The 24,268-nt window shown below is 41.6% G+C and overlaps 1 protein-coding gene across 1 annotated transcript in view; it reads left to right on the top strand.

Annotated features, from left to right (window-relative positions):
• PLXDC2 (plexin domain containing 2) overlaps positions 1 to 23,318 on the top strand; it is a 410,079-nt gene extending 386,761 nt beyond the window's left edge. Inside the window, exon 14 of the mRNA XM_060192256.1 lies at positions 19,843 to 23,318. Within this exon, the coding sequence (XP_060048239.1) occupies positions 19,843 to 19,959 (117 nt within the window). The 3' untranslated portion in view covers positions 19,960 to 23,318. The remainder of the gene's footprint in view (positions 1 to 19,842) is intronic.
• Positions 23,319 to 24,268: the final 950 nt, after the last annotated feature.

Consider the following 24,268-nt stretch of genomic DNA (forward strand, 5'->3'; position numbering starts at 1 on the left):
TTAATTAAAAATAAAATTTTAGGGGGCTGGGCGATAGCACAGCGGGTTAAGCGCATGTGGTGCAAAAGCAGGAGTTGGCGTTAAGGATCTCGGTTCAAGCCCCGGATCCCCCTACCTGTAGGAGGAGGTCACTTCACAGGTGGTGAAGCAGGTCTACAGGTGTCTTTCTCTCCTCCTCTCTGTCTTCCCCTCCTTTCTCGATTTCTCTCTGTCCTATCCAACAGCAACAACAATAACAATAACAACTATACAAGGGCAACAAAATAGGAAAAATGGCCTCCAGAGCCAGTGGATTCGTAGTGCAGGCACTAAGCCCCAACAATAACCCTGGTGGCAAAAATAAAATAAAAGCTTGGTTTCTTTTTGTGAAACTGGATTTCCGGATTTCCAAACCTGCATAATTTTACTGCTTCCAGGCCAACTTTTTGTTAATGGAGAGAGGAAGGGAGAGATACTGCACCATCACCAGAGCTTCCTTTGTACTGTGAAGCCCCTGTCATATAGGGGTTAAACCTGGGTCATGCACATCATGAGGTAAATGCCCTCCTAGTGATTTATCTCTGTGGATAAATTTTTTTAGCTAAATAACTTTCAGTTCAAAATTAAAAGAAATTATCTTACATACACTCTAATCAGAATATTCTATTCCAACAACCTCTAATTTCAGCTAGTAATTTCATTTATATTTTAATGGGAAGCCCATTCATCTGTTCAAAAACCTTTTGCAAGCACTGTGACTTGTACCACCATTAGTTCAAACCTTGAAAAAATATTGTTGTAATTGCTGAAGATCACAGTACACCATAAAGTTCTACATGTGTGATTCAGATCTGAATTCCATGATTTTTTTGTTTTAGGTCAAATCTTATACTACATAATTTTTCCTTGTATTGACCTTGAAATATGTATGATTCATTAGCTTGTAATGGAACTTGAATTAGGAATATGTTCAAGTTTAATGTGAAGAAGTTTTTATTTAATAGGAGGGTAAGGAGCATTAGGCTTTAGTGAAAACTAATCTCGAATTTCATGATATAGAGAATATTGTTATGCCAGATCCCAAACTTCGGCTATATACCCCTGCCTGTAGCCTTTGCCCCTCTAGCAAAAAGTAACCCATAATCAGTTCCTAGCATTCTATAAGCCACAGCTCATCAGTCATCTGCTCTAGGGGTGAGGGTAGATAGCATAATGGTTATGCAAAGAGACTCTCCTGCCAGAGGCTCCAAAGTCCCCACACCACCATAAGCCAGAAAAAAAAAAAAAAAAAGTAGCTTCAGAATGCAAGCCAGGCTGTGGCATACCAGGTTGAGCCACATGTTACCATGAGCTAGGACCTAGGTTCAAGCCCCCATTCCCCACCTGCACGGGGGAGGAAGCTTCATGATCAGTGAAGCAGGCCTACCTGCAGGTGTCTCTTTGTGTCCTGACAGAGAGAAGAGAACTAAGAGTTGATGCTCATGCTGAGGATGGATGGGTGTAGGGAAATGAAATTCTAGGCAAGAAAGCTACAGATAGATGAAGATCTTAGCTCCTCACCGGTTTTGATGGACTGCCTTGTGAGGCAGGAATTGTTTATGAGGTGAGAATTGGGGAAGTGAGAGAAGCCCAGCGACTTTTCACCTTTTCTGGAAGTTAGTAGTGCATTAGGTAATATGTGAACAAAAAAAGTCATTTTGTTTTTGGTAAGTGCATTAAGGAAATTAAAAAGGAAAGTTATTAATATAGAAAATAATTACCATCTAGTGGACATAAAGTCATGTAAGAAAGTCATTGAGAAGGGGCCAGGCAGTGGCACACCCAGTTAAGCATACATAGTACTAAGCACAAGGCCCTGGGTTTAAGCCCCCATTCCTCACCTGCAGGGGGGACGCTTCAAGAGAGGTGAAGCAGGTTGTAGGTGTCTACCTTTCTCTCTCTCTCTATTTCCCCATCCACTCTCAAGTTCCCTCTGTCCTATCAAATGAGTGGGGGGACATGGGGGATGGCTGCCAGAAGTGGTAGATTCCTGGCAGCCATAAGCCCCAGCGATAACCCTGGAGGCCATAAAAAATAAAATAAAATAAAAGTCATTAAAATAATGAGAAAGCATTGGACTAGTGTCTTGGAAAACAGCTTAATTTATTTTTAATTATCTTTATGTAGAAAAGGAGGTATGTAAAAAAAAGTGAACAGTGTTAACTAAAAAAGACTGAATAGTGAATAAAGGCAGTAAACATATTTATAGTGACAACCCAAATATAAAACTGATGACCTCTCTACTCCCAGTGGCATAATGTTTATTCAAAAAACTTCCCTGTCTGAGGCTCTGGAGTCCCAGATTCAATCCCTGGCACCACCATAAACTACAGTATTCTAGTAAAATAAAAGCATTGAGATAAATACTAGATATAAAAACAGTTTTCATAAAAATTATGAGTATAGAAAGGGAAATTTTTTAAACAGTTATACTTTAAATGTTTTATTTACTAGCTGTGAAATCTCTTTTGCTTACTATATTTAGGTATTTCAGTGTGACTTCATTTAAAAGCAAAATTGGAAAGATTTTCCTCACTGTGAGTAGTGTTTTATTTTTCTTCTTGATGAACTTTAACACCAGAATGGAAACTTCAGGGAACAGTGTCTCTGTCTCCATCATGTTTACCCCCAAGGACTACCACAGTAAATATTTTCTGTATAGTCTCATCTAGAATAATTGAGGTGGAACTTCAATAAACAGAATCAGGAAATAGATCATAGAATGTTAAAGGAAGCAGGAAACTTAAGAAAAAAGACGGCATGGTTTACAACTTGGTGTCATCTTGCCTAGAGAAAAGTGAAAGCTGCAAACATGTTTCTGGGAAGAAATATATGCTGGGAAATATGAGTACTCCAAAGGGACACTATGTTACAGGATTTGATGCATTCATATGGTTTTATTTCAACTCCTGTGTTATTACTGTAACTGACTCATAGTATATTTGAAGGGCACAAAGTTAATGAAATAGATAAAAATATCCCCCTTTCAAACATTACTTTTAAAAAGTATTTGCCAGTTGTTACAACTAGGGTGGAGGTTTTAGGCTAAGTAGAAAATCATTGTTTTCCATTTTCTTATTTTATACATGAAATATGAATAACAAGAGAGGGAGTTATTTGCCTAGTGTTTGGATGATAACAGAACCAGGAACCAACAAACTGTAATGGAAAGAATGTGGTAAAAAGAAAGCAAACTTTGTATAAACTTGGGCTTCTAACTGTGTGACTTCTGGTCAGTTGCTTAATCACTGTGTAACCCAGCCAGAAGTTAATAACACCCAGTTTCATCAGCTCAGTGTGATAGTGCATTTTAAAATACAATCACTAGGGAGTCAGGCAGTAGTGCAGAAGGTTAAGCACACGTGGCGCAAAGCACAAGGACCGGACCGGCATAAGGATACCTGTTCAAGCCCCAGGCTCCCCACCAGGCGGTGAAGCAGGTCTGCAGGTGTCTATCTTTCTCTCCCCCTCTCTGTCTTCCCCTCCTCTCTCCATTTCTCTCTGTCCTATCCAAAGATGATGACATAAACAACAACAATAAGTACAACAATGAAAAACAAGGACAACAAAAGGGAATAAATAAATAAATATTTAAAAAATGCAATCACTAATTTCAGCTAGAATTGTGCAAATACTGAGATTTATTTAGAGTCAGGTGTTTTCTTCTCATCCCTACCACCTTTTTTTTTTTTTTTGCCTCCAGGATTACTGCAGGGCTTGGTGCCTGCACTAGGAATCCACTGCTCCTGGCAGCCATGTTTTCCTTTTTTGTTGTTGTTGCTGGAATAGGACAGAGAGAAATTGAGAGAGATGGGGAAGGTAGAGAGGGGGAGAGAAAGATAGATCTGCTTCAGTGCTTGTGAAGCAAACCCCCTTTATCCCAGCAGGTAGGGAGCTGGGGGCTGAACCCAGATTCTTGTGCAGGCCCTTGTGCTTTGTATTGTGTACACTTAACTTGGTGTGTCACCACCTGACCACCACCTATTTGTTTTTAAACTGAAGCACTGGTCATTTCTGACTTATGGCAGTGACAAGGATTGAACTTGTGGGAGTCGGGCAGTAGCACAGCGAGTTAAGTGCAGGTGGTGCTAAGCGCAATGAACTGCAAAAAGATCCTGGTTCAAGCCCCCAGCTCCCCACCTGCAGGGGGTTGCTTCCCAAGCAGTGAAGCAGGTCTTCAGTGTCTATCTTTCCCTCCCTCTCTCTGCCTTCCTCTCCTCTCTACATCCTATCCAACATCGACAACATCAATAACAACAATAGTAACTACAACAATAAAAACAAAGGGAATAAATAAATTTTTTTAAAAAGGATTGAACTTGTGACCTGAGAGACTCAGGTATGAACATCTTTTGCATAACCATTAGACTATCCACCCTCATGTATTAAGCCAATATCACCCTTCAGCCCTTCCCTCATGTATTAAGCCAATTTTCATAAGTTATTCAAATAAGAAGGAAAAAAGATCACAAACCATGTTACTAACCCTTGTTATACTATTAATTCTACAATAAAACAATCATTCTTATAGGTTCTAATTGTTTTGAGCTTAGATCTTTTTCCTTTTTCTGCTTTATTTTTTTAATGCTGAAGTTATTTCTAGCACAATAACCTGGCACACATAATAACAGTAGAATATTTATTAACACCTCACCACAGGATCGAGTGCCTAACATTCTCAGCTAAGCCTTTATGAAGTGACATGAGTCCTTGTAAAGGACACTAATGAAGATTGCTGAAGGCCTAAGTGAGGAATGATTAGACACTTGAGTTTTGTTTTCTTTTTCTTGCCTCCGGGGTTATTACTGGGGGCTCAGTGCCTACACTGAGAATCCACTGCTCCTGGCGGCCATTTTTCCCCATTTTTACTGGATAGGACAGAGAGAAATTGAGATGGGAGGGGGAGATAGAGAGGGGGAAAGGTAAAGACACCTGCAGACCTGCTCCACCACTTGTGAAGCAACCCCTCCTACGGGCGGGAAGCTAGAGGCTCAAACCTGGATCCTTGTGCCGGCCCTTGCACTTTGTACTACTATGTGTGCTTAACTCGGTGTACCACTGCCTGACTCCTAATAGACACAACTATTAATGCACCTATAGTTCCTTACAGTTGATCTTTTGCAGCATATACTCCTTTTCTCTTTTCCAGTTAGTTTATCGCTATATTCTTCCACTCTTGGCACTGGCCTCACTTAGAAACTCACTGATGCTCCAGCCACAAATAACTCAGAGAATATCCTCATGAGGAAGACGGATGGTCTCACCGCTGCACAGAATAATGCTAACTCAGATTCAATGTTCACTAGAGAATTTTTGACAGACCAGCAGCATTTATCTCCCAGCCAGATCTGTGTGCAACAATCAGTTGGACTGTTTTCACACGTTACTTTTCTTTCATGTAATCTGCCAGTCTAATGACAAGTTATTCCTCTGAAAACAACCATCTGTGGCAACAGGATTCCAAAAATCAAGAAATACAGCCAAATGTGGTGTCATAAGATGTTCTGAAGTAAGGGTAACACTGAGTAGGTCTGGAATCTTCTCTTATATTATGGAAAATCAGTCGACCATTTGTGCAGTGCAGTCAGGGTGTCCTTAGTAGGCATAGTGGGGTAAACTACACTCAGATTATGTCTGTGGTCTGGCATATTTATCAGCTACTGTCTCATGCACTCTCAAATATGATCATACTGGGAGAGTGACTTGTGTGATCATTCTATAGTGATGTCTCATTGTATATGGAGAACACACTTTACAGGCCCAGTACTGACACGTGTGAATTCAATAATAAAGGGTGATATCACAGCTATCATCAATGCTGAATAAAGGGTGTAGCCAACTGCTAGGTATTCCTAGGTCCTAGGCTTGTTGGGGGTGTCAGGCAGCTCAATAGGGAGGAAGTGTTTAAGTAGATTATGAGTGCTGTGCTGTGCCTGAGAGGCATATCAGGATTTTACAAGAGCATTAAAATGGAGAAAGATCAAGATGTATAGACTTATTAAACATTGTCTAGGTGACTGTACACAAGTACTGTGAATGATTTTAATGTAAATGGAGGCTAGATACAACAGAATTTGAAGAACTATAAAATCTGGATGTGATTTTTATAGGCAATGTAAAACAATAGTTTTGGAGGTTGGGTGGTAGCACAGCAGGTTAAACACATGGGTGCAAAGCGCAAGGACCAGCATAGGGATCCTGGTTCGAGCCCACAGCTCCCCACCTGCAAGGGGGTCGCTTCACAGGAGGTGAAGCAGGTCTGCAGGTGTCTATCTTTCTCTTCCCCTCTCTGTCTTCCCCTCTTCTCTCCATTTCTCTCTGTCCTATCCAACAACAGCAGCAACAATGACAACAATGATAATGACAACAAGGGTAACAACAAGGGAAACAAAATGGAAAAATGGCCTCCAGGAGCAGTGGATTCATAGTGCAGGCACTGAGCCCCAGCAATAACCCGGGAGACAAAAACAAAAACAAAAGAAAAAAAACAAAACAAAAAACAGTGGTTTACGAAAGCAGTGGGAGTTGAAATTGGAGAAAAGAGAACTAGAAGGCTACTTCAGCCTCCAGCAGCTCATAGCTGAGGACTTACTTGGGGAGATGATAGAAAAAATGGAAGGGGCCGGGGCCGGGTGGTGGCGCACCTGGTTGAGTACACAGGTTACAGTGCATTAAGGACCTGGGTTCGAGCCCCTGGCCCCCATATGCAGGGGGAGAGCTTCATACGTGGTGAAGCAGGGCTGCAGGTGTCTCCCTGTCTCTATCCCTATCACCCTCTTCCCTCTTGATTTCTGGCTGTCTCTATCCAAATGAATAAATAAAGATAATTAAATGAAAGAATGGAACAGGAGTAAGTCAAAAGAATCGTGAAGGAGGGAAGTAGAGCTTAGCGACTTTTATTCACCTAAAGCTTTGTACTGCAATTGCTTCTAATTAATTATCTTGGATTCTTGAAACTCCACAGTGAGACCATTAAAATCAGGCATTAGTTTATGTCTTAGGATAGGAGACCAGAGATTCCAAGAAATGAAGTGATTTCCAAAACCCCTGCAGCTGATGAATGGTAAAGGTGGGTAGGATGCCTTGACTAATCCTTCTTCATTCCAAGTGTTCAATGCAGAGGTCATCTGAGCAGTCAGGCAGTGTGTGTGTGTGTGTGTGTGTGTGTGTGTGTGTGTGTGTGTGTTTTATAATCAGTATTAAATCAAAACAGAAGCAGAGTTACTTTAGGAAGCAAAGTGAAGGGATGGGTCTTAATCATATTTTATTTGAGCTAATAGAAACTCATAACTGGCCTTGTGTGTTAAGGTACAGTCTGGTGAAAAATGTGCAAGTTGTAATTATAGAAGCTGAGGAGAAAGGTTGAAGCACTAGTAACTAAGCCTCAGGACATATTGACACTCACTGTTTATGAACTAGGACACAGAGAGGGTCTAAAAGAAAAAGCTAAACCCAGGGAAGTACTCAGGAGACATCACAGAAGCAGAAAGGGGACCATAGAGGAGTGAGCTCCCTAGACTTAGAGAGGCAACAATGTTTCTATGTGAAGGTAGTGGGTACAGCCAGACCGTCCAGAGATTAGTACTGAAGAAAAAAGGAATACCAAAAAGTTTTGATGCTGAGTGCAGGCATAAAACAAAGAAACAATGAAAAGGGTGTTTGAAGGTGTTTGAGGAGGAGGAAGAAGTGGAGGTAACTCGTAGTCCAGCAGGACTGGGGAGGAAAAGCAGTTCAGTATGCATCAGAGGAAGTGCATCTTCTATTTCAGATAAGAGTTAAGTAACCAGATATAAAGACATTCAGGAAAGAGGAAGGATTAGCATCTTCTTAATGGCTTAATCCTCAGTAGAAAAATGGGTGACAGAATACCAGACTAAGGTGGGGGGGGGCAGCACAGGCTGGTTGGAGTTTGAATATACCATAGGATTTACAAGACAAGTGAGAATTTATCACTGGCTTCACAGTGGAAAGGATGTGACCTTCCGGGCTGACTTGGGCATGTGTTATTTTTAAGAAACGTCTGGGACTGCATAAGGTCTGAACTAGAAAACTCTAGAGAGTGAGGAATTATGATGAAGCTGAGAGAACTGTTTGTTCTAGGACTATCAGACCAGGGAGCAGAGAGTTGGATTCTTAGATTCAGACTGGCAGGAAGTTAAGTATAGCCTGGGTGATTTGTAGAGACAAAGAGAAGCAATAATCCAGCTCTGAGAGTGGGCAGGCCAGGCCTTGCCTTGGAGAAGGCTGTTTTTGTAGGAGCACAGGAAGAAATGGAAGGGCAGGGAAGAGTGGGGGCGCCAGTAGGTGAGGGGAACCCAGTAGGCAAGGCTGTCTTTCTAAAGACTGGTGTGAGTCCTGCAGTAACTATCCTTTTCTCTAAGCTGCCTACAAACCCCTCTCTTGTCACTCAAATCCAAATACATGTTAGAGCATGTATTGCCGAGCACTTTCAGAGGATATGAGCCATCAAATCTCTTACCTGTGTGCTTTTAGCTTGGACTGTTGGCTAGGTCTTGTTCCAGCTTTTCTGTGCAGATATTCTCCCTACATGTGTTGCACCTTCTCGAGTTTAGTACTGCTTTATAGAGAGGTAACTAAAGCGCCCCCCTCACCTCCCTCCAGGGTTATAGGGCTATGCTGGGACTCAGTTTCTCTGCATGGCTTCACCTCTTTCAGCAACAGTTTCTTTTTTCTTTTCTTTATTTCTTTGTTTGTTTGTTTTCCATATAAAATTATCAACTTAAAAGTTATTTAATGCTGTTAACAAGAAAGCTCCTAGAGACACTGAATTTCAAATCCTGCCAGCGGTCCTTTTGGCTCTGCCAAACCTAATTATTCTGCAGGCTGGACTTTGCCCACCCAGCTCTAGGTAGAAAGCAGAAACTACAACAATCTACCTGACTCCTGGAGGCTGGCTCTCCATAGCTGCCTGTAACTGGAACCCAGGGAACACGTGAGCTGGAGCAGGTGAGCCACCCACTGGTCCCCCATAGTGAGTACTGTTAATGACTGCTGAATGCTATTATTCCCAGGAACATGAATTATCAGCAGTCTTCTCACTTGGGGGAAGCAAAGGAGCCAAAAACAGAAAGTCAGATATATAAGTTGTCATTCAAGAAACAGAAATAAGCTATGGGATAAAAGTGAGCAAGTCAACACAAGTACTGAGAAACTCCTTTTGCACAGCTCTTTGCTGGAAAGAGACCCAGGCATGCCAAAGATAGGAGTGACTGTATCGTAGAGAGGGCAGAATTATAATAAAACTGACTAAAGTAAAGTATATTGTTATCAGCATGTGCCAGAAATTCTAAATTGTGTTTTTTGATCCAATCTATACAGAGTTGACTCAGTTACTACTGAGCTGTATTAATATAACATCGATGTAAGCTTCAACTTTGCACTTTTAAAATTATTTTTATTTGACAGACAGAAATCAAGAGGGGAAAGGAAGATAGAGGAGTCAGTCACCTGCAGATCTGTGTTACTGCCTGTCAAACTTTCCCTCCTGCAGGTGGGGACTGCAGTCTTGAACTGGGGTCCTGGCATATTGTAACAGCATGTGCTCCACCAGATGTGTCACACCCAGCCTCCAGACTTAGCACTTTTTTAATTATTTGCTTTTTGCCACCAAGATCATCACTGTAGCTCAGTATGTGCATAACAAATCCACAGCTCCTGGTGGCCGTCCTCTCTCCCAATCCCCTATCCCCCAACTTATGACAGAGATGGAGGGTGAGAGAGAGAGAAGATACCTGCAGCCTATTTAAGTGCTTGTGAAGCTTTCTGCTTGTAGGTGGGGATCTGGAACTCAAATCAGGCTCCTTCCTCATGGTAACTCAGCACTGGCTTTTACTTGTTAGTAGATGTACTTGCTGTCTTCCACACAGCAGTTAATTCAGAGAAATCCCAGTTCTACATTTGGACTCAGACACTAGACTGGCCTGCATGCTTCCACCAAAGAATAAGTTCCTCAGAATCCGGAGTCTCCTGCACTCTTTCAGGCTCCATGGTGCCTCCTATTTATATAGTACTGTGCCTGTGTTAAAACAGGCAAAATAATAATACTATGAAAACAACTTGAAGGACTTCAGTTGTGTTATTGTTGAGTACAAATCATTGTCTGAATTTTGTAGAGTTCACTCATGTGATAATTGTTCTTCAACTGTCTTTTGTCTTTTCATTCTCTCACGTACATCAATTCATTCTATTTGCTGGTTTTTTTATGGTAATATTTATATATATATATATATATATATTTTTTTTTTTTTTTACCAGAATGATTACATCCCTGAAGTTCAAAACAGGAAGCTTTTCACTGCCTGTTCTTCTTTCAGGCCATTATCATTATTCATTTCCTCCCATGATGACCCAGAAGACTGTTGTCTTGCAGAGGAGGCAGATGTCACGACAGGATCTCACCCAGATGTCAGATATGTTCTGTACACCACCACCACGTAGACTATTTCAGAGCTGAACCAGAAATGACACTCAGCCCCAAGGACACATACATAGAGCAGACACACCAAATGCATATCAATACATAACCACGGTGTGTGCAGAATGTGACAGGAGATAGGGAATAATGCCAGGAAGTGACTGAGACAGCACAGGGGAGTGAAAGGCAGCCTCTGAGTTGTAGGTGGAACTATAGAAGGCTTCCCTGGAAATAATGTGAAATAATGGAAAGTATTTGTGTCAGTAAAGATAAGACTGTAAGTACAGGCCAGGAAATACCGTAGATGGAGGTATTGCAGCTTGGGGACGCACAGCATGCAGACGTGAAGTCAGGAGAAAAATGCTCAACCTCACAGTGCATCTGAGTGAGCTGAAGAACTTCTAAAGATGGCTGGCTTTATTTAGTTTCATGAGAGAGACCTCTGAGGCTTCAGACATTATGTGTATCTCTCAGCCCCTAAGCATTTAAATCTTCATTTATTTATTTATTTATTTTATTTTTCAATGAGAGATACAGGGGAAGACAGGCCATAGCACTGCTCAGCTCTGGCTTATGGTGGACTGAGGATTGAACCAGGGGCCTCAGGGCCTCAGGCATGAAAGTCTTCTGCATAACCATTAAGCTGTCTCCTTAGCCTGCTAAGCATTATTCAGTTATTTATCTTTGCCTCCAGAGTTGTGTCACTGGGGCTCAGTGCCTGCACTATGAGTCCACTGTTCCTGGTACACAGGAAAGAGAGAAATGGAGAGGGGTGGGAAAGACAGAAAGAGAAAGAGAAAGATATGACACCTGCAGACCTGCTTCACTGCCTGAGAAGCAAACCCTGGGTCAAAAGATAGGGTCGATTCTGCCCATGAATTTAGCCCTTGGACAAATATCATGGGACAAAATATATGGAGTTCCAAGTGGTAGTCTCCCTTTCTCAAAAAATTAAAGAATAAAAATAGAACCAGGAACACAACTCATGCACACACCAAGAACCTACTTTTTTCCCCAGAAAGACAAACAAAATTTACATTTTCCTAAGCCCTACATGAATATTCCAAATCAGTTGTATAAAGTGGGCCTTAGGGGGTCAGCGGTAGCGCAGCAGGTTAAGCACATGTGGTGCAAAGTGCAAGGACAGGCATAAGGATCCCGGTTCGAGCCCCTAACTCCCCCACCTGCAGGAGAGTCACTTCACAGGCAGTGAATCAGGTCTGTAGGTGTCTTTCTCTCCCCCTCTCTGTCTTCCCCTCCTCTCTCCATTTCTCTCTGTCCTATCCAACAACGAAAGGCATCAACAACAACAATAATGGCCACAATGAGGCTACAACAAGAGCAACAAAAGGGGAAAAAATGGCCTCCAGGAGCAGTGGATTCATGGTGCAGGCACTAAGCCCCAGCAATAACCCTGGAGGCAAAATAAATTAAAATAAATAAAGTGGGCCTTACTGTTGATACTTAAAAATTCAACAGGTGGTGGTGCACCTGGTTAAGTACTTGTGTTGCAATGCACAAGGACCCAGGTTCAAGCCCCTGGTCCCCAGCGGAAAGCTTTGCGAGTGGTGAAGCAGGGTTGCAGGTGTCTTTCTGTCACTCTCCCTCTCTGTCTCTCCCTTCTGCTCGATTTCTGACTGTCTCTATCCAATACATAAATAAAGATAATTAAAAAATAATAATAAAGAAAACTTAAAAAAATTCAACAGGTAACGTTATAGTCAAGTCTAAGCTGAAGAAGAAATTAATGGGTATTAAGCATTTGAAATAAATTATTCAAAGACACTTCTCATTGCAAAGTTTTACTTCAATTAGCAGTCTTATTTTAAGAAAACTGTAGCTTTCAGAAAACTAGTCAAACATGTAACAGTTTTGTTCATCTAGTATATAGCTGACCTTTAAGTGCTTTGGGACAATTTTCATTTTGGAAGTGTACCAACTCTGGCTATAGTAATTCATTAGGATCAATCATAGCACACAGAGAGTTTGAGAATAAAGCAAATAGCAGTGGCAAGTAGTAATTGCAGTTTGGAGGAGAGACAACTACAAGACAGAAAGACATGATGAAAAGCAGCAGGAACAGGTTAAGAGAAAGTGTGTACAAGACCCCGGCATTGCTTCACACAGATCTGTTGCTTGGAATTCTTGGCCACACCAGGAGGTAAGTTAATATGAGGTATTCTTTTCAAGGAAAAAGTGAAGCAAAAGATCTGGCCACAAACAGAGGTTTATTTTAATTAGATTTCAAGTTGCACTGGCCAAGACCCAAAGCTCTGTTTCCTAATAGACAAGGTCACCAAGTCAAACTAATGAATACAGCAGTAAATTTAAATCCCAAAAAGAAGAATAAAGTTTTTTAGAAAAAGTACACTCTAGGCCAGAGAGATATCATAATGGTTCTGCAAAAGACTTTTGTGCCTAAGTCTCCAACATCACCATAAGACAAAGCTAAGTAGTGTTCTGGTGTCTCTCTCATTAAATAAATGAATATAATATTTAAAAGAGGGGGCAGGGGGGGGGATCGGGCAGTAGCGCAGTGGGATAAGCACATGTGGGACCCAGTAACAAAGCAAGCTTGTGACCTGTAAGCCCAGAGCTAGGAAGGTCACAATCCCAGACTTTTTTCACTGAAGAAAATAGTCCCAGACACTAGAAATGTTAGAACTCCTTGTCATGTGTCATCCTGTCTCAGGTGTTTCCCAGCTGGGCCTTAAATGTCACCATCAGCTCCTTACTTTCAAGGGAGGGGTGTCCCAACCCAACCAACAGCAAGGCCTCTTTGCTCTGGGGCTTGAAGATAGGTCCCTGCACACACTAAGCCAGTGCCTGCTGTTAACTGTCTCGCCATAGACCTTAGACCATAGACCGTCAAGACAGAGCTAATGGCACTGAAGGAGCAGTTAGTCCACCTGCCTGCTCAGCCCACAACCCCAGATGTAGTATACCCATGTGAACACTTAATTCTAAACATGATCAATCACATAGAAAGTTCTCAGAAATGAAACTAGAGATCACCTATGCATTACACACACCCAGTGTAACATTTTAAAGCTTGACATCCTGAATCTCTGCAGTAAATTAACATCACAGTCTGGTTTGGGTTTTTCAATTTGCAGCCTACATCCTGCTCAGTTAGCAGGTGACCCTATGGTCCCCATCAGTTCCTGTAACAATCTAAAAGCACACAGACTTGGAAATGTCAGGGTCTCAAGAAAGAAATGTACTGCAACCCACAACGACCCTGGGTCCATGCTCCCAGAGGGATGGAGAATGGGAAAGCTATCAGGGGAAGGGGATGGGATACGGAGATTGGGTGGTGGGATTTGTGTGGAGTTGTACCCCTCCTACCCTATGGTTTTGTTAATTTATCCTTTCTTAAATAAAAAATAAATTTAAAAAAAAAGAAATGTAAATACTGGCTTAAGACCCTCACACTTCATGGCCAAGCCAGACCCAGCCAGGTTTCTACAGCCTGTTGTCCATGGGATCCACTGCTCATCTCCTGGCACCAGCTTTTCCAGAATGTTCTAGAGCTGAGTATTCAATTCAGTCACTCTCTTCAAGTCAGGAACTTGCTCACAGTTGTCATTTGCAAAGAAACCTGTAAACTGCCACACACTGACTTAGTTAAACATTACAGAAAGGATGAAATCGATTTCCCTTAAATTTAGAAGTCCAAAAAGCTGATAAAGGGAGGTTTGAGGAACAATAATCATAGAAGAGCCGACAGACTTTTAAAGAATTATTTCCCTCCTAAAGTTATTTATCTCAGGCTAGCAGGTATATGAGGCCTATAATTTTAGGCACAATTTATTATTGTTTTACACAGGAAAATAGTCCCAAATCAATCAAATGATTTATTTTAAACTTTATAATCGATTTACAATATAGAAAGCATTCTCAAAAAGAATGCTGGTAAATCTATTTATTACTCTCTGGTCTTTTTAGGACTAAAATTGAGTTATCAAGGAATTCATATAAATCTGAATATTAAATCAGACTAAGGTTATATTATAATCCCAGTTGCATGGCATTTGTTAAATTTTATAAGTTTTGAGATATTATTATAAGAATGGTCACTTTGTTAGAGTTGAATTTTTTAAAAAAATTTTATTATCTTTATTTATTGGATAGAGACAGTCAGAAATCGAGCAGAAGGGAGAGACAGAGAGGGAGAGAGACAGAGAGACACCTGCAACCCTGCTTTACCACTCGCAAAGCTTTCCCCCTGCAGGTGGGGACTGGGAACTTGAACCTGGGTCCTTGCGCATTGCAACACGTGCGCTCAACCAGGTGCACCACCACCCAGCCCCCAAAGTGGTCACTTTTAAATTTTCTCTATTGAAGGATTAATGGTATACAGTCAACAGTAAAATACAAGTTTGTACATGTGTAACATTTCTCAGTTTTCCACGATTCCATTCACCCCCCACTAGGTCCTCTCCTGACATCATGTTCCAGGACCCGAACCCTCCCACAAACCCAGAGTCTTTTACTTTGGTGCAGTAGAGCAGTCACCTTTTTAGTAGCGACAGAAAGAAATTGAGAAGGAGGGAGAAAGAGACACCTGCAGTACTATTTCCCTGTTCTTAAAGTTTCAGCCCCTGCAGGTAGAGCCCAGGGGCTTGAGCCCGTATCCTGGTGCACAGTAATGTGTGTGTGCCACCTCCCAGCTTCAGATTGCCATTTCTTTTTCTTTTTCTTTTCTTTTCTTTCCTTTCTTCCTTTTTTTTTTGCCTCCAGTTGCTGGGGCTTGGTGCTAGCACTATAAATCCACCATTTCTAGAAGATAGAAAGGGGGAGAGAAAGATACCTGCAGACCTGCTTCACTACCTCTGACGCAAGCCCCTGAAGGTGGGGAGCCAGGGGTTTGAACCTTGATCCTTGTGCAGGTCCCTTGTGATTCGTACTCTGGGCTCATACTGGTGTGCTGCCACACGGCCTCCTAACTGCCCTTTCCTTTAACATAATCAAAACTTTAGGATGAGAGTACACTGCTTTGCCATATGCACAGCCCAGGTTTGAGCCCAGCCACCATGGCTTTGAAGGAAGCTTCATTTCTGTGGTTGCTTTCATACTCTGTCTCTATCTAAAAACAACCAAAATACTATATGACATGTGGTCCGGGAGGTGGTGCAGTGGTAAAGCTTTGGACTCTCAAGCATGAGGTCCCAAGTTCGATCCCCAGCAGCACATGTGCCAAAGTGATGTCTGGTTCTTTCTCTCTCCTCCTATCTTTCTCATAAATAAAATCTTTTTAAAAATACCTATATGACAGCATCTGTTTTGACCAAGTAGAGTAATAGTTTCAAATAATTCTATAGGTGTATTCTAGTTTGTTAATCTGTAGTAGTTTTCATTTGAAACTTACATGCAATCTTGGGGCCGGGTAGCGGCATACCTGGTTGAGCAAACACATGTGCACAAGGACCCGGGTTTGATCTCCATCTTCAAGGGGAAAACTCTGTGAGTGGTGAAGCGGGGCTGCAGGTCTCTCTCTCTGTCTCTCTCCCTTCCAGTCACTCCCCTTCCCTCTCAATTTCTGGCTGTATCTATCCAATAAGTAAGTAAAGATAAAAAACTTACATACAATCTTCAATTTAGTTTTCTCAAATTTCCAGCCTTCATTTATAATAAGCCCTTTGCCTTGCCCTGAATTGGTTTCCATCTCCCATGTGAATCTGAAACCACACACTGAATCTTTCACACAGCATCCAGAGCTACCCCAGACATCTCTGCTGGGCTGGAAACAGCTGATGATTCTTTTTCATCCAGTAACTATTTGAGGGGTCAGTTATGAAAGAATATAGTCAGATATTCACATTAATTCAGCAAAAATGTTCCTTGATACGTCATTTGCATTGTCAAAATATGGGAAATTATTTCAAAGTCAAATTGACTACATAAATATGTATTTAGTTATCAACAGTACTGTGTAGACATTCTTTGTTTGCGTTACTTCTCTGGGCCAGCTGTTACCAGCAGAGGAAGAGCACAACAGCAAAGCTTCCTTCCGTGCACAGTACGGCCTTGTGGGGAATGGGGGTGCAAGCCAGATGCTGCCTGGCAAGCCATTTAAAGAGGGTCTGTGGCTGGGTACTTTGTGAATTCTTTTCAGTGTACATGTAAGTCGAAGTAAAATTGTTCATAAACACCGTGTATGTTTGCACACACACGTGGTATGATACACTGTTCCTGGAATTGCAAGAAGGTACGTGCAGAACTGATTGAATAAACACTACACATGATTCATGGGCTTTCCGGTGACTTAAATCTTCATAGGGTATTTCTCTGCTTTTTTTTTTCCAATGAGTAACAGTAAGCTATGAGAAATACTCCTTAAGAGTATTTAAGGTAAGTATTTAAGTTAACTTGGAAAATGGTCATCCTAACAAGAACCTTCAAACTTTATATTTTGAGGACTTCTTTGATGAGTTCATAAAATATCTGATAAGCATCAGTAACCCTGCAATCTCCTCACCTAAGAGTGGAGTTACTAGCACAGTAGTTCTGACGTACTAACAGAATGGTAACTTGGTGGTGATGCTGTATTATGAAGACGAGGTAAAATAGAGCCATGTTATAGGTTTTGTATGCTCCACACAAACCAGTAAACTTAAGAACGAATAGCTCTAGTGAAGAGAATTCAGGGCAAAGGCAGGTAGGACTCAGTTTGAGTCTTGGCTCTGCCATTTGCCAGTTCTCCAGGTGTGTGCAGTTGAGATTTGCATGTTAAATGAGATCCTGTGTGTACACCTAAGGGCACAGCACATTGGGGAGCTTCATAGAAATCCTTCACAAATGCCGTCATCTGTGCTTGTTTTTAATGTAGTCACCCCACTGCACAGTATCTGTATGGGCTGGGTTAAGTTAGTGCTAGTCACAGGGTTATCATGGCCGACTGGACTGCAGGTCAGGTGGGCTTTGGAAAGAGCTTTAGTGGAATTGCTGACTCAGAGCAGGACTAGGCCAGGAGAGCCTTAGGAGCCTGGTGGTGACTGAACTGAGGTCAGAGCGGGCTGAGAGCAGTGAGCAGGCAGGATACTGGCATTTCTCACAGCCAGGTGACCGGGGCTGCCAGCTTCATCTCCATAAATGCTGAGAAGATGCCCACTGATTCTGGCTTCCAGTTCCAACAAGCAAACACTGTTGAGTTATTTTGCCCTTTCTTTTCTTTTGTTTGATTATTTATTTCCTTTTCTTGCCCTTGTTTTATTGTTGTAGTTATTGTTGCTATTGATGCTGTTGTTGTTGGATAGGACACAGAGAAATGGAGCGAGGAGGGGAAAACAGAGGGAGAGGGAGAGGGAGAGGGAGAGGGAGAGAGAGAGAGAGAGAGAGACCTACAGACCTGTTACACCACTTGTGAAATGACTCCCCTGCAGGTGGGGAGCCAGGGGCTGGAACCTGGATCCTTATTGCCAGTCCTTAACCCACTGCACTACCGCCCAACTCTCTATTTTGCCCTTTCTTAGGTGTAACTTCTTTGGCAAAAGAAGGATAATTCAATGTCACATATCTCATAGAACTTAATCAGTATTAGTCATTTTGAGCACAAGATGCTATAGAGATGCTAAAGACATGTACTAACATTATTAAGATATGGAATTTAATTACTTTGGTATTTTTCCAGAAAGCAGAACTAATACTCATCCCTACCTGATGGGAAAACTCTTCTTACAGCCATTAATCATTGATAGTAGAAAGTAATTGGTGAGTTTAGAAAGTTGCCAGATGCCAGCTTTATCTTCACTGATATTTAAATTTTTCCACATCAGAATTCTTGAGATTTAAATAAACTGACATCAGTATTTGTTGCCTTGTTTAGTCCATCCTGTAGGAACTCTGAATGATGGAGTAGTAGTTGTTAGTCTCCCTGTGCCATGAAACAGCAGTCTCAGCAGAAGTGTTGTAAGCTAGTGATTCAGTCCAGCATTTGGGTTCACCTGATGGGCATAGTGCTGGGCAGAAATGTGCTGCTGCACTCAACCTGTGTTGAAGGACCAGTGTCTGCACATACAGGTTTACACACAGACCGGGATTGTCCAGGCCTTCTGAAGTTGGATTCACAACTGTGAATTTTCAAACACCTGAAGTCATATGGGGAGTTATTAGCTTAATAATTTCTTAAGACATAAAGTAAATTTTCTTTTAGTGTACTTGCAATTTTAGAAATTTTATTATCTTTATTTGTTTTATTTACTGGATAGAGACAGCCAGAAATCAAGAGAGAAGGGGATGGCAGAGAGGGGGAGCGACAGAGAGACACTTTCAGCACTGCTTCACCACTCATGAAGCTTTCCCCCTGCAGGTGGGGAATAGGGGCTCAAGGCTGAGCCCTTGCACATTGTAACATGTGTGCTCAACTGGGTGTGACACCACCCAGCCCCTCTTTTAGTCTACTTGCTAACAAGTCTAGCACCTAATTTGAAATATATTTTTAAGAACTGTTCAGAATTTTATAGTCCTATGACTTTTAGTGAATTGACAAATAAAAACCAAGTGATAGCATTTATTCCTGGAGAAAAGAAAGTAATAGTGGAGGTATATGAATATTTACTTGTACATGTGTGTGTATGGATAATAAAACCAGGGCCCCATACAAGTACAGTGCCCCTGAGTGACCTCCCAGATACACTTTTTAATTTTAATTTTATTATTATTACTTGCCTCTAGGATTATTGCTGGAGCTTGGTGCCTGCACTATGAATCCACTGCTCCTGTGGCCATTTTTTTTTTTTTTTGCTAGGACAGAGAGAAATTGAGAGAGGAGGCGATGATAGGGAGAAAGACAGACACCTGCAGACCTGCTTCACTGCTTGTAAAGTGATTCCCCTGCAGGTGGGGAGCAGGGGGCTTGAACCTGGATCCTTATGCTGTTCCTTGTGCTTCATACTATGTGTGCTTAACCTGGTGCACCAGCACCAGCACCAGCACCCAGCCCCCTTTTTTCACTTTTTTTTTTAAAGAGAGAAAGAGGGCGAGTAAAAGAGCTCCATCTTGGAGCCTCCCTGTGCCGTACCCAAGTGACACTGGGGCTCAAACCCAAGGCCCTGTGGGTAGGAAGACCTATACTTTACTAGCTGAACTATCTTCCAACCCTCTGGTGGCTATACATTAAAAAGTATTTTTTTCTTACAGTGCAGTTTTGCATAGTTTTATTTGGACACTAATCGCATCTTCCAGGCAGACAACGCATATGCCTGATCTTTAAAATGTTTTGGAACCTCTGGGTGCAGGTGCGGTCCATGGCACCTTAGTAGAGAGCGTGAGGAGAAGTTAACATGTTACTTGATTTAATTTGGAAGTTAATGGAAAGTATTTGGCGGATTTTTTCTGATGATCTGATTATCACTCTGTTTTGACTACTTTTACATCTTCTGTTTCAGAGGCGTCCAAGCAGATGGCCGGCAATGAAATTTCGAAGAGGTTCTGGCCATCCTGCCTATGCTGAAGTCGAGCCAGTCGGAGAGAAAGAAGGTTTTATTGTGTCAGAGCAGTGCTAAAATTTCTAGGACAGAACAGCACCAGTGCTGGCTTACAGGTGTTAAGACTAAAATATTGCCTATACCTTTAAGACAAACAAGCAAACACAGACACACAATACACATATAGAGGAGCCCTAAGCTGCTGTAGCCTGAAGGAGACAAGATTTGGGGGCAAGCCCAACCCAGGAGGGAGTAAAAGAAAAACCTAAAACATGTACAAGATACCATTCCCCACTGACATAAAATTCCTTAGTGGAATGACATCAATAATTCACTCAGAACACCTGGGGACTTACCAGAAGACAAGATCGCAGTGCTATTGGCTTCGGTGCAGGGTTGCAAAGTGACCTGGGGGAAAAATACTAAAACTGCATATGGATCCCAGTTCAAGCCCCCGGCTCCCCACCTGCAGGGGAGTCACTTCACAGGCAGTGAAGCAGGTGTCTTTCTCTTTCTCTCTCTGTCTTCCCCTCCTCTCTCAATTTCTCTCTGTCCTATCCAACAACGATGACATCAATAACAACAATACAACAACAAGGGCAACAAAAGGGAAAATAAATAAATATTAAAAAATAATTCAAAAAATACTAAAGCTTTAGTTCTCAAGGGATCTACAGCTTTGGTTCCAGCAATCTTCTCTGATATCTCAAAGAGAACTGTGTCCCAAAGACAGAGCCCTTTCACCCAGGAGAGCCATCTCCATACCAGACATGTAACCAAAGGATTTGGTTTTTCTGATGTAAATTGACCTGTTCCAACAAGCCTAGTACTTTACTGGATGAATCTTTGCTCTGTCCAGGAGACTCAAACTATGCCTCCCTTTTCCTTGTTAATAAAATGCCCTAAGTTCTGTAGAAGAATATCCAAATTTTTAGCTGAGGTTTGGGAAAGGGGGAGGCAGAAAATGAGTCTTTGGGGTTCCCTCACCTCAAAATAAGTCATCTGATTTGTTTCAAGAAGCCTTGCCTCCACTTCCCAACTGAGAAGTCCAATGAAGCCGCACTTGCTCTTAGCTGAGGAAACAGCAGGACTGGGAAGAATTGCTAAGTCATTTCTGAAGCAAAGAGTCTGAGGGACTCCAGACATATGTTTTTTTGTTTGTTTGTTTGTTTGTTTGTTTAAACTTTTTGCTATCTCAATACTAAAGGCCATTTCACTGTCGATCCCTGCGGAAGAAGTCACACATCAACATCTCCCTGGCAACAGAAAGAATGAAAGAACCCTGAGTCATACAGTACTTTTCTTTAAAGCACATAGTAGTTACATAAATATATATATAAATCTATTTTTGTTTATAACTAACACAAGGCAGGCTCTTGTGACTCTGAGTGCATTTTGTCGCCAAGACAAAACAAATGCAAGATGCAATACTGCATACATCCACAGAGTTGTAAAATAGTCCTTAATAGTAGAATATTTTTATGTCACTTAGCAAAATGGTTCACTGTGTGATAGGACCGGTCGTGTCCCTGCCGATGTGAGCCTCTCTGTACCCACTCTTCCCTCCCTGGCTAAATAGTGCAGGTGCAGAAAGCTCTTCAGATGGACCTGTCCTTTGCTCACTAGCCATAATCCAGACTCTGCAGTTTCCCCAGCAATGAAGAAAGGAAAGCATCTCTTGAGGAAGAAAGCAGCTAACGCAGGAGCTCCTAAAGCCGGAAATCAGGTCCTGCATGTACAGCTCCATCAGCCTCTCAACCCAGAGACTTCAGGTCCTGTGTTAAGAAGCTGCTGGGTAGGGCAGGGTGTCCACCATTCACAGACTCGGGTGGCAGGAAGCAGAGCCACCACCTAGGCATCATTATTCACAGCTTAGCATCTGGACACACTGCCAGCACTGAATGGCATCAGTCCACTAAGCCAGTATCAAAGCCTCACAACTGCCTGATGTAATCTAGTGGCATTTTCCATCATATATATTTTGCTTTACATTTTTAAGTGCCCCGGTGAGGGTAGTAATATTTCTTCCTAATCTACTTAGCTATTATTTGCGAGCAAACTGGCCAAGCAAGGTAATAGAAGATTGTGATGACAATCTCTCTGCTGTAGCTGCATTCAGTGTATTTGGAGTAGACCAACTTGTTTCTGGTGGAGCAGGTTGGCTCAGATAGCAATAACCAAATGACTTGCCAATGTATCTGGTGCAACTGACATTACACAAAGAAGAACAGAGACGACTCCTTTAAGGATAAGATGATGCTATTTCACTAGCTTCCGTGGTAGGTGTGGCTTCCGATAGGATAGCAGCAGATTGACCGTTACATAAATTCTGCATATATATTCAGCTACTTTATACCTTCTGGAGATCATCTTCCATTCAAATGAACCAGATTTTTTTTTAAAATATAAAATTTAGTTTAGTTAGCAAAAGCACTAAGTAAAAGGGAAAACTTTTCAGAAGGAAAAAGGCTACTGAACTATGGAGAAACTTCCAAACAGAGCAGAGTGTCAAAGGTGGTGAGAAGTCCTGTTCCCTGTGGACATCTAGGTGCAGGTTTGATTCTACCTTACACTTCTGATTTATTTTAGGTTCCCATTTATTGCAAAGGAAGAGCAAATATACATAAAACTTGTGGAAATTCAGAACAGACTCTGCTGCTTTGTACTTTCATCCATCACTTTAGAATGATGCATCTGCTGTCATTACCTTAATATGGCACAGCTAGAGTAGCAATGTCAATCTTAAATCAAGAACAGCCAGGGGCGTACACACTTTGAGAAATCATCTAAATGGTGCTGTAGAGGAAGTTAGTCTTTGCATCTGATTTCTTTATAAAATACTCAAAGGACTTGATAGGATATTAAAATCAAGAGACATACCTTACACCATGCAGGTGGTACTGATCACTCGGTGACTTTTAATAAAGGGTTCATGCTTCAAATTATACTAGCAAACCAAAAGCTCAAGATAAATGCACCTCCAAATAATATTTTACTTTGTTACCTGTGGTTTCTGCTAACCTCTCAAATGTAGCTTCTAGAGTTGTGCTATAGCCAATGTATCCACTAGCCAAACGTGGCCATTTAAATTTTACTCAAAATTAAATTGAAAACATACAGATGTTCATCATATTAAATGCATCTGACTTGTGGCTGCCATATTGGATGACATGGAGCATTCCCAGCATCAGGGACAATTCTACACAGTTTTGCAGAGGTGTTTCCTCTTCTTGAACAGAAAGAAAGAGGACCAAAGAGCGGGGCGGTGCTTCCTTGGCGTAGCTAAGTGCTTGTTATCACAGACAGCACGGCTTGGTGAGCACAGCACCAGCTGACACAGCTTTGAGTCTCTACTCTGGTATTTGGGGGAAATCACTTTAAATTTCCACGAGTCTCAATTTTACAATTTTGGAAAATAAAACTATTTTTGTCCTGGTTTCCTTTGCAAGATTGTTACTGTATAGACTGACTGAACATTCAGATCTGCAGACACTGAACGCCTGTCACTATCACCCATTTGAAGCATGTCTGCTAGTACGTAGGTTCGCACTCACAGCAAGGTGCAATCAAGCCGAAAAGCATCCAGAGGCAGATCAACACATTTGCTTGCGAAAGTGCCAGGAGGAGGGGTATTCAAAGTATACGGACAAAGTTGCTTACATTCCTATATTTTCTTAGTTAGCATTGTCTCTCAAAACATCTGCCCAGCTCCCTCCCCTCCCACAGCAACACCCAGCTGTGTCCTTCAGCTGTAAGTGCTCTGTGAGGGAGGGTCCTTTGCCACTCCAAACCTTCTGACTTCCCTGCTGACTCTTCACCCCAAAGAGAAGCTCAGGTCATGACCAGCAGACCCCTCTTTAGAAGGAAGTACTCCAAACAAGTCAACTAAAGCATTTTAGCCTTGAAACACAAATGCTGTGCACATTCAGATATGAAAATACATGGAACCTGATTTTACCTGATTTTTAAAAGTTTTGCAAATGAAAATTATAAAACATGATACGATTCTAAATAATTGCTTTAAGTCATATACCTATAGGTAAGATATTTTCTTGGGTTAGTATAATCGATTAGTCTCAGTTCATTTCCTTATTCTGAAGGAATATAAAGTGGACAATGGCCCTAGTTTCACCTGTCACTTGTTTGAGTAATGGTTTTGTTAGCATTCATGCTTTGGTTTAAGACTCTTCCATTCCAAGACAAAAAAAAAAAGATACATAAGTTAGCTTAATTAGTAAACCCCCCAAACCCTCTGTCCATTGACTCCCCCCCTCTGAAATGGCATTTTGCTTTATAGTTCTTTTATTAATTTCTTTTTTATTTTTATTGTATTTATTGGATAGAGAAAGCCAGAAATCAAGAATAAAGGAGGCTATAGAGAGGGAGA

Source organism: Erinaceus europaeus, chromosome 6 (assembly GCF_950295315.1).
Source record: "Erinaceus europaeus chromosome 6, mEriEur2.1, whole genome shotgun sequence".
In the NCBI taxonomy this organism is placed as follows: domain Eukaryota; kingdom Metazoa; phylum Chordata; class Mammalia; order Eulipotyphla; family Erinaceidae; genus Erinaceus; species Erinaceus europaeus.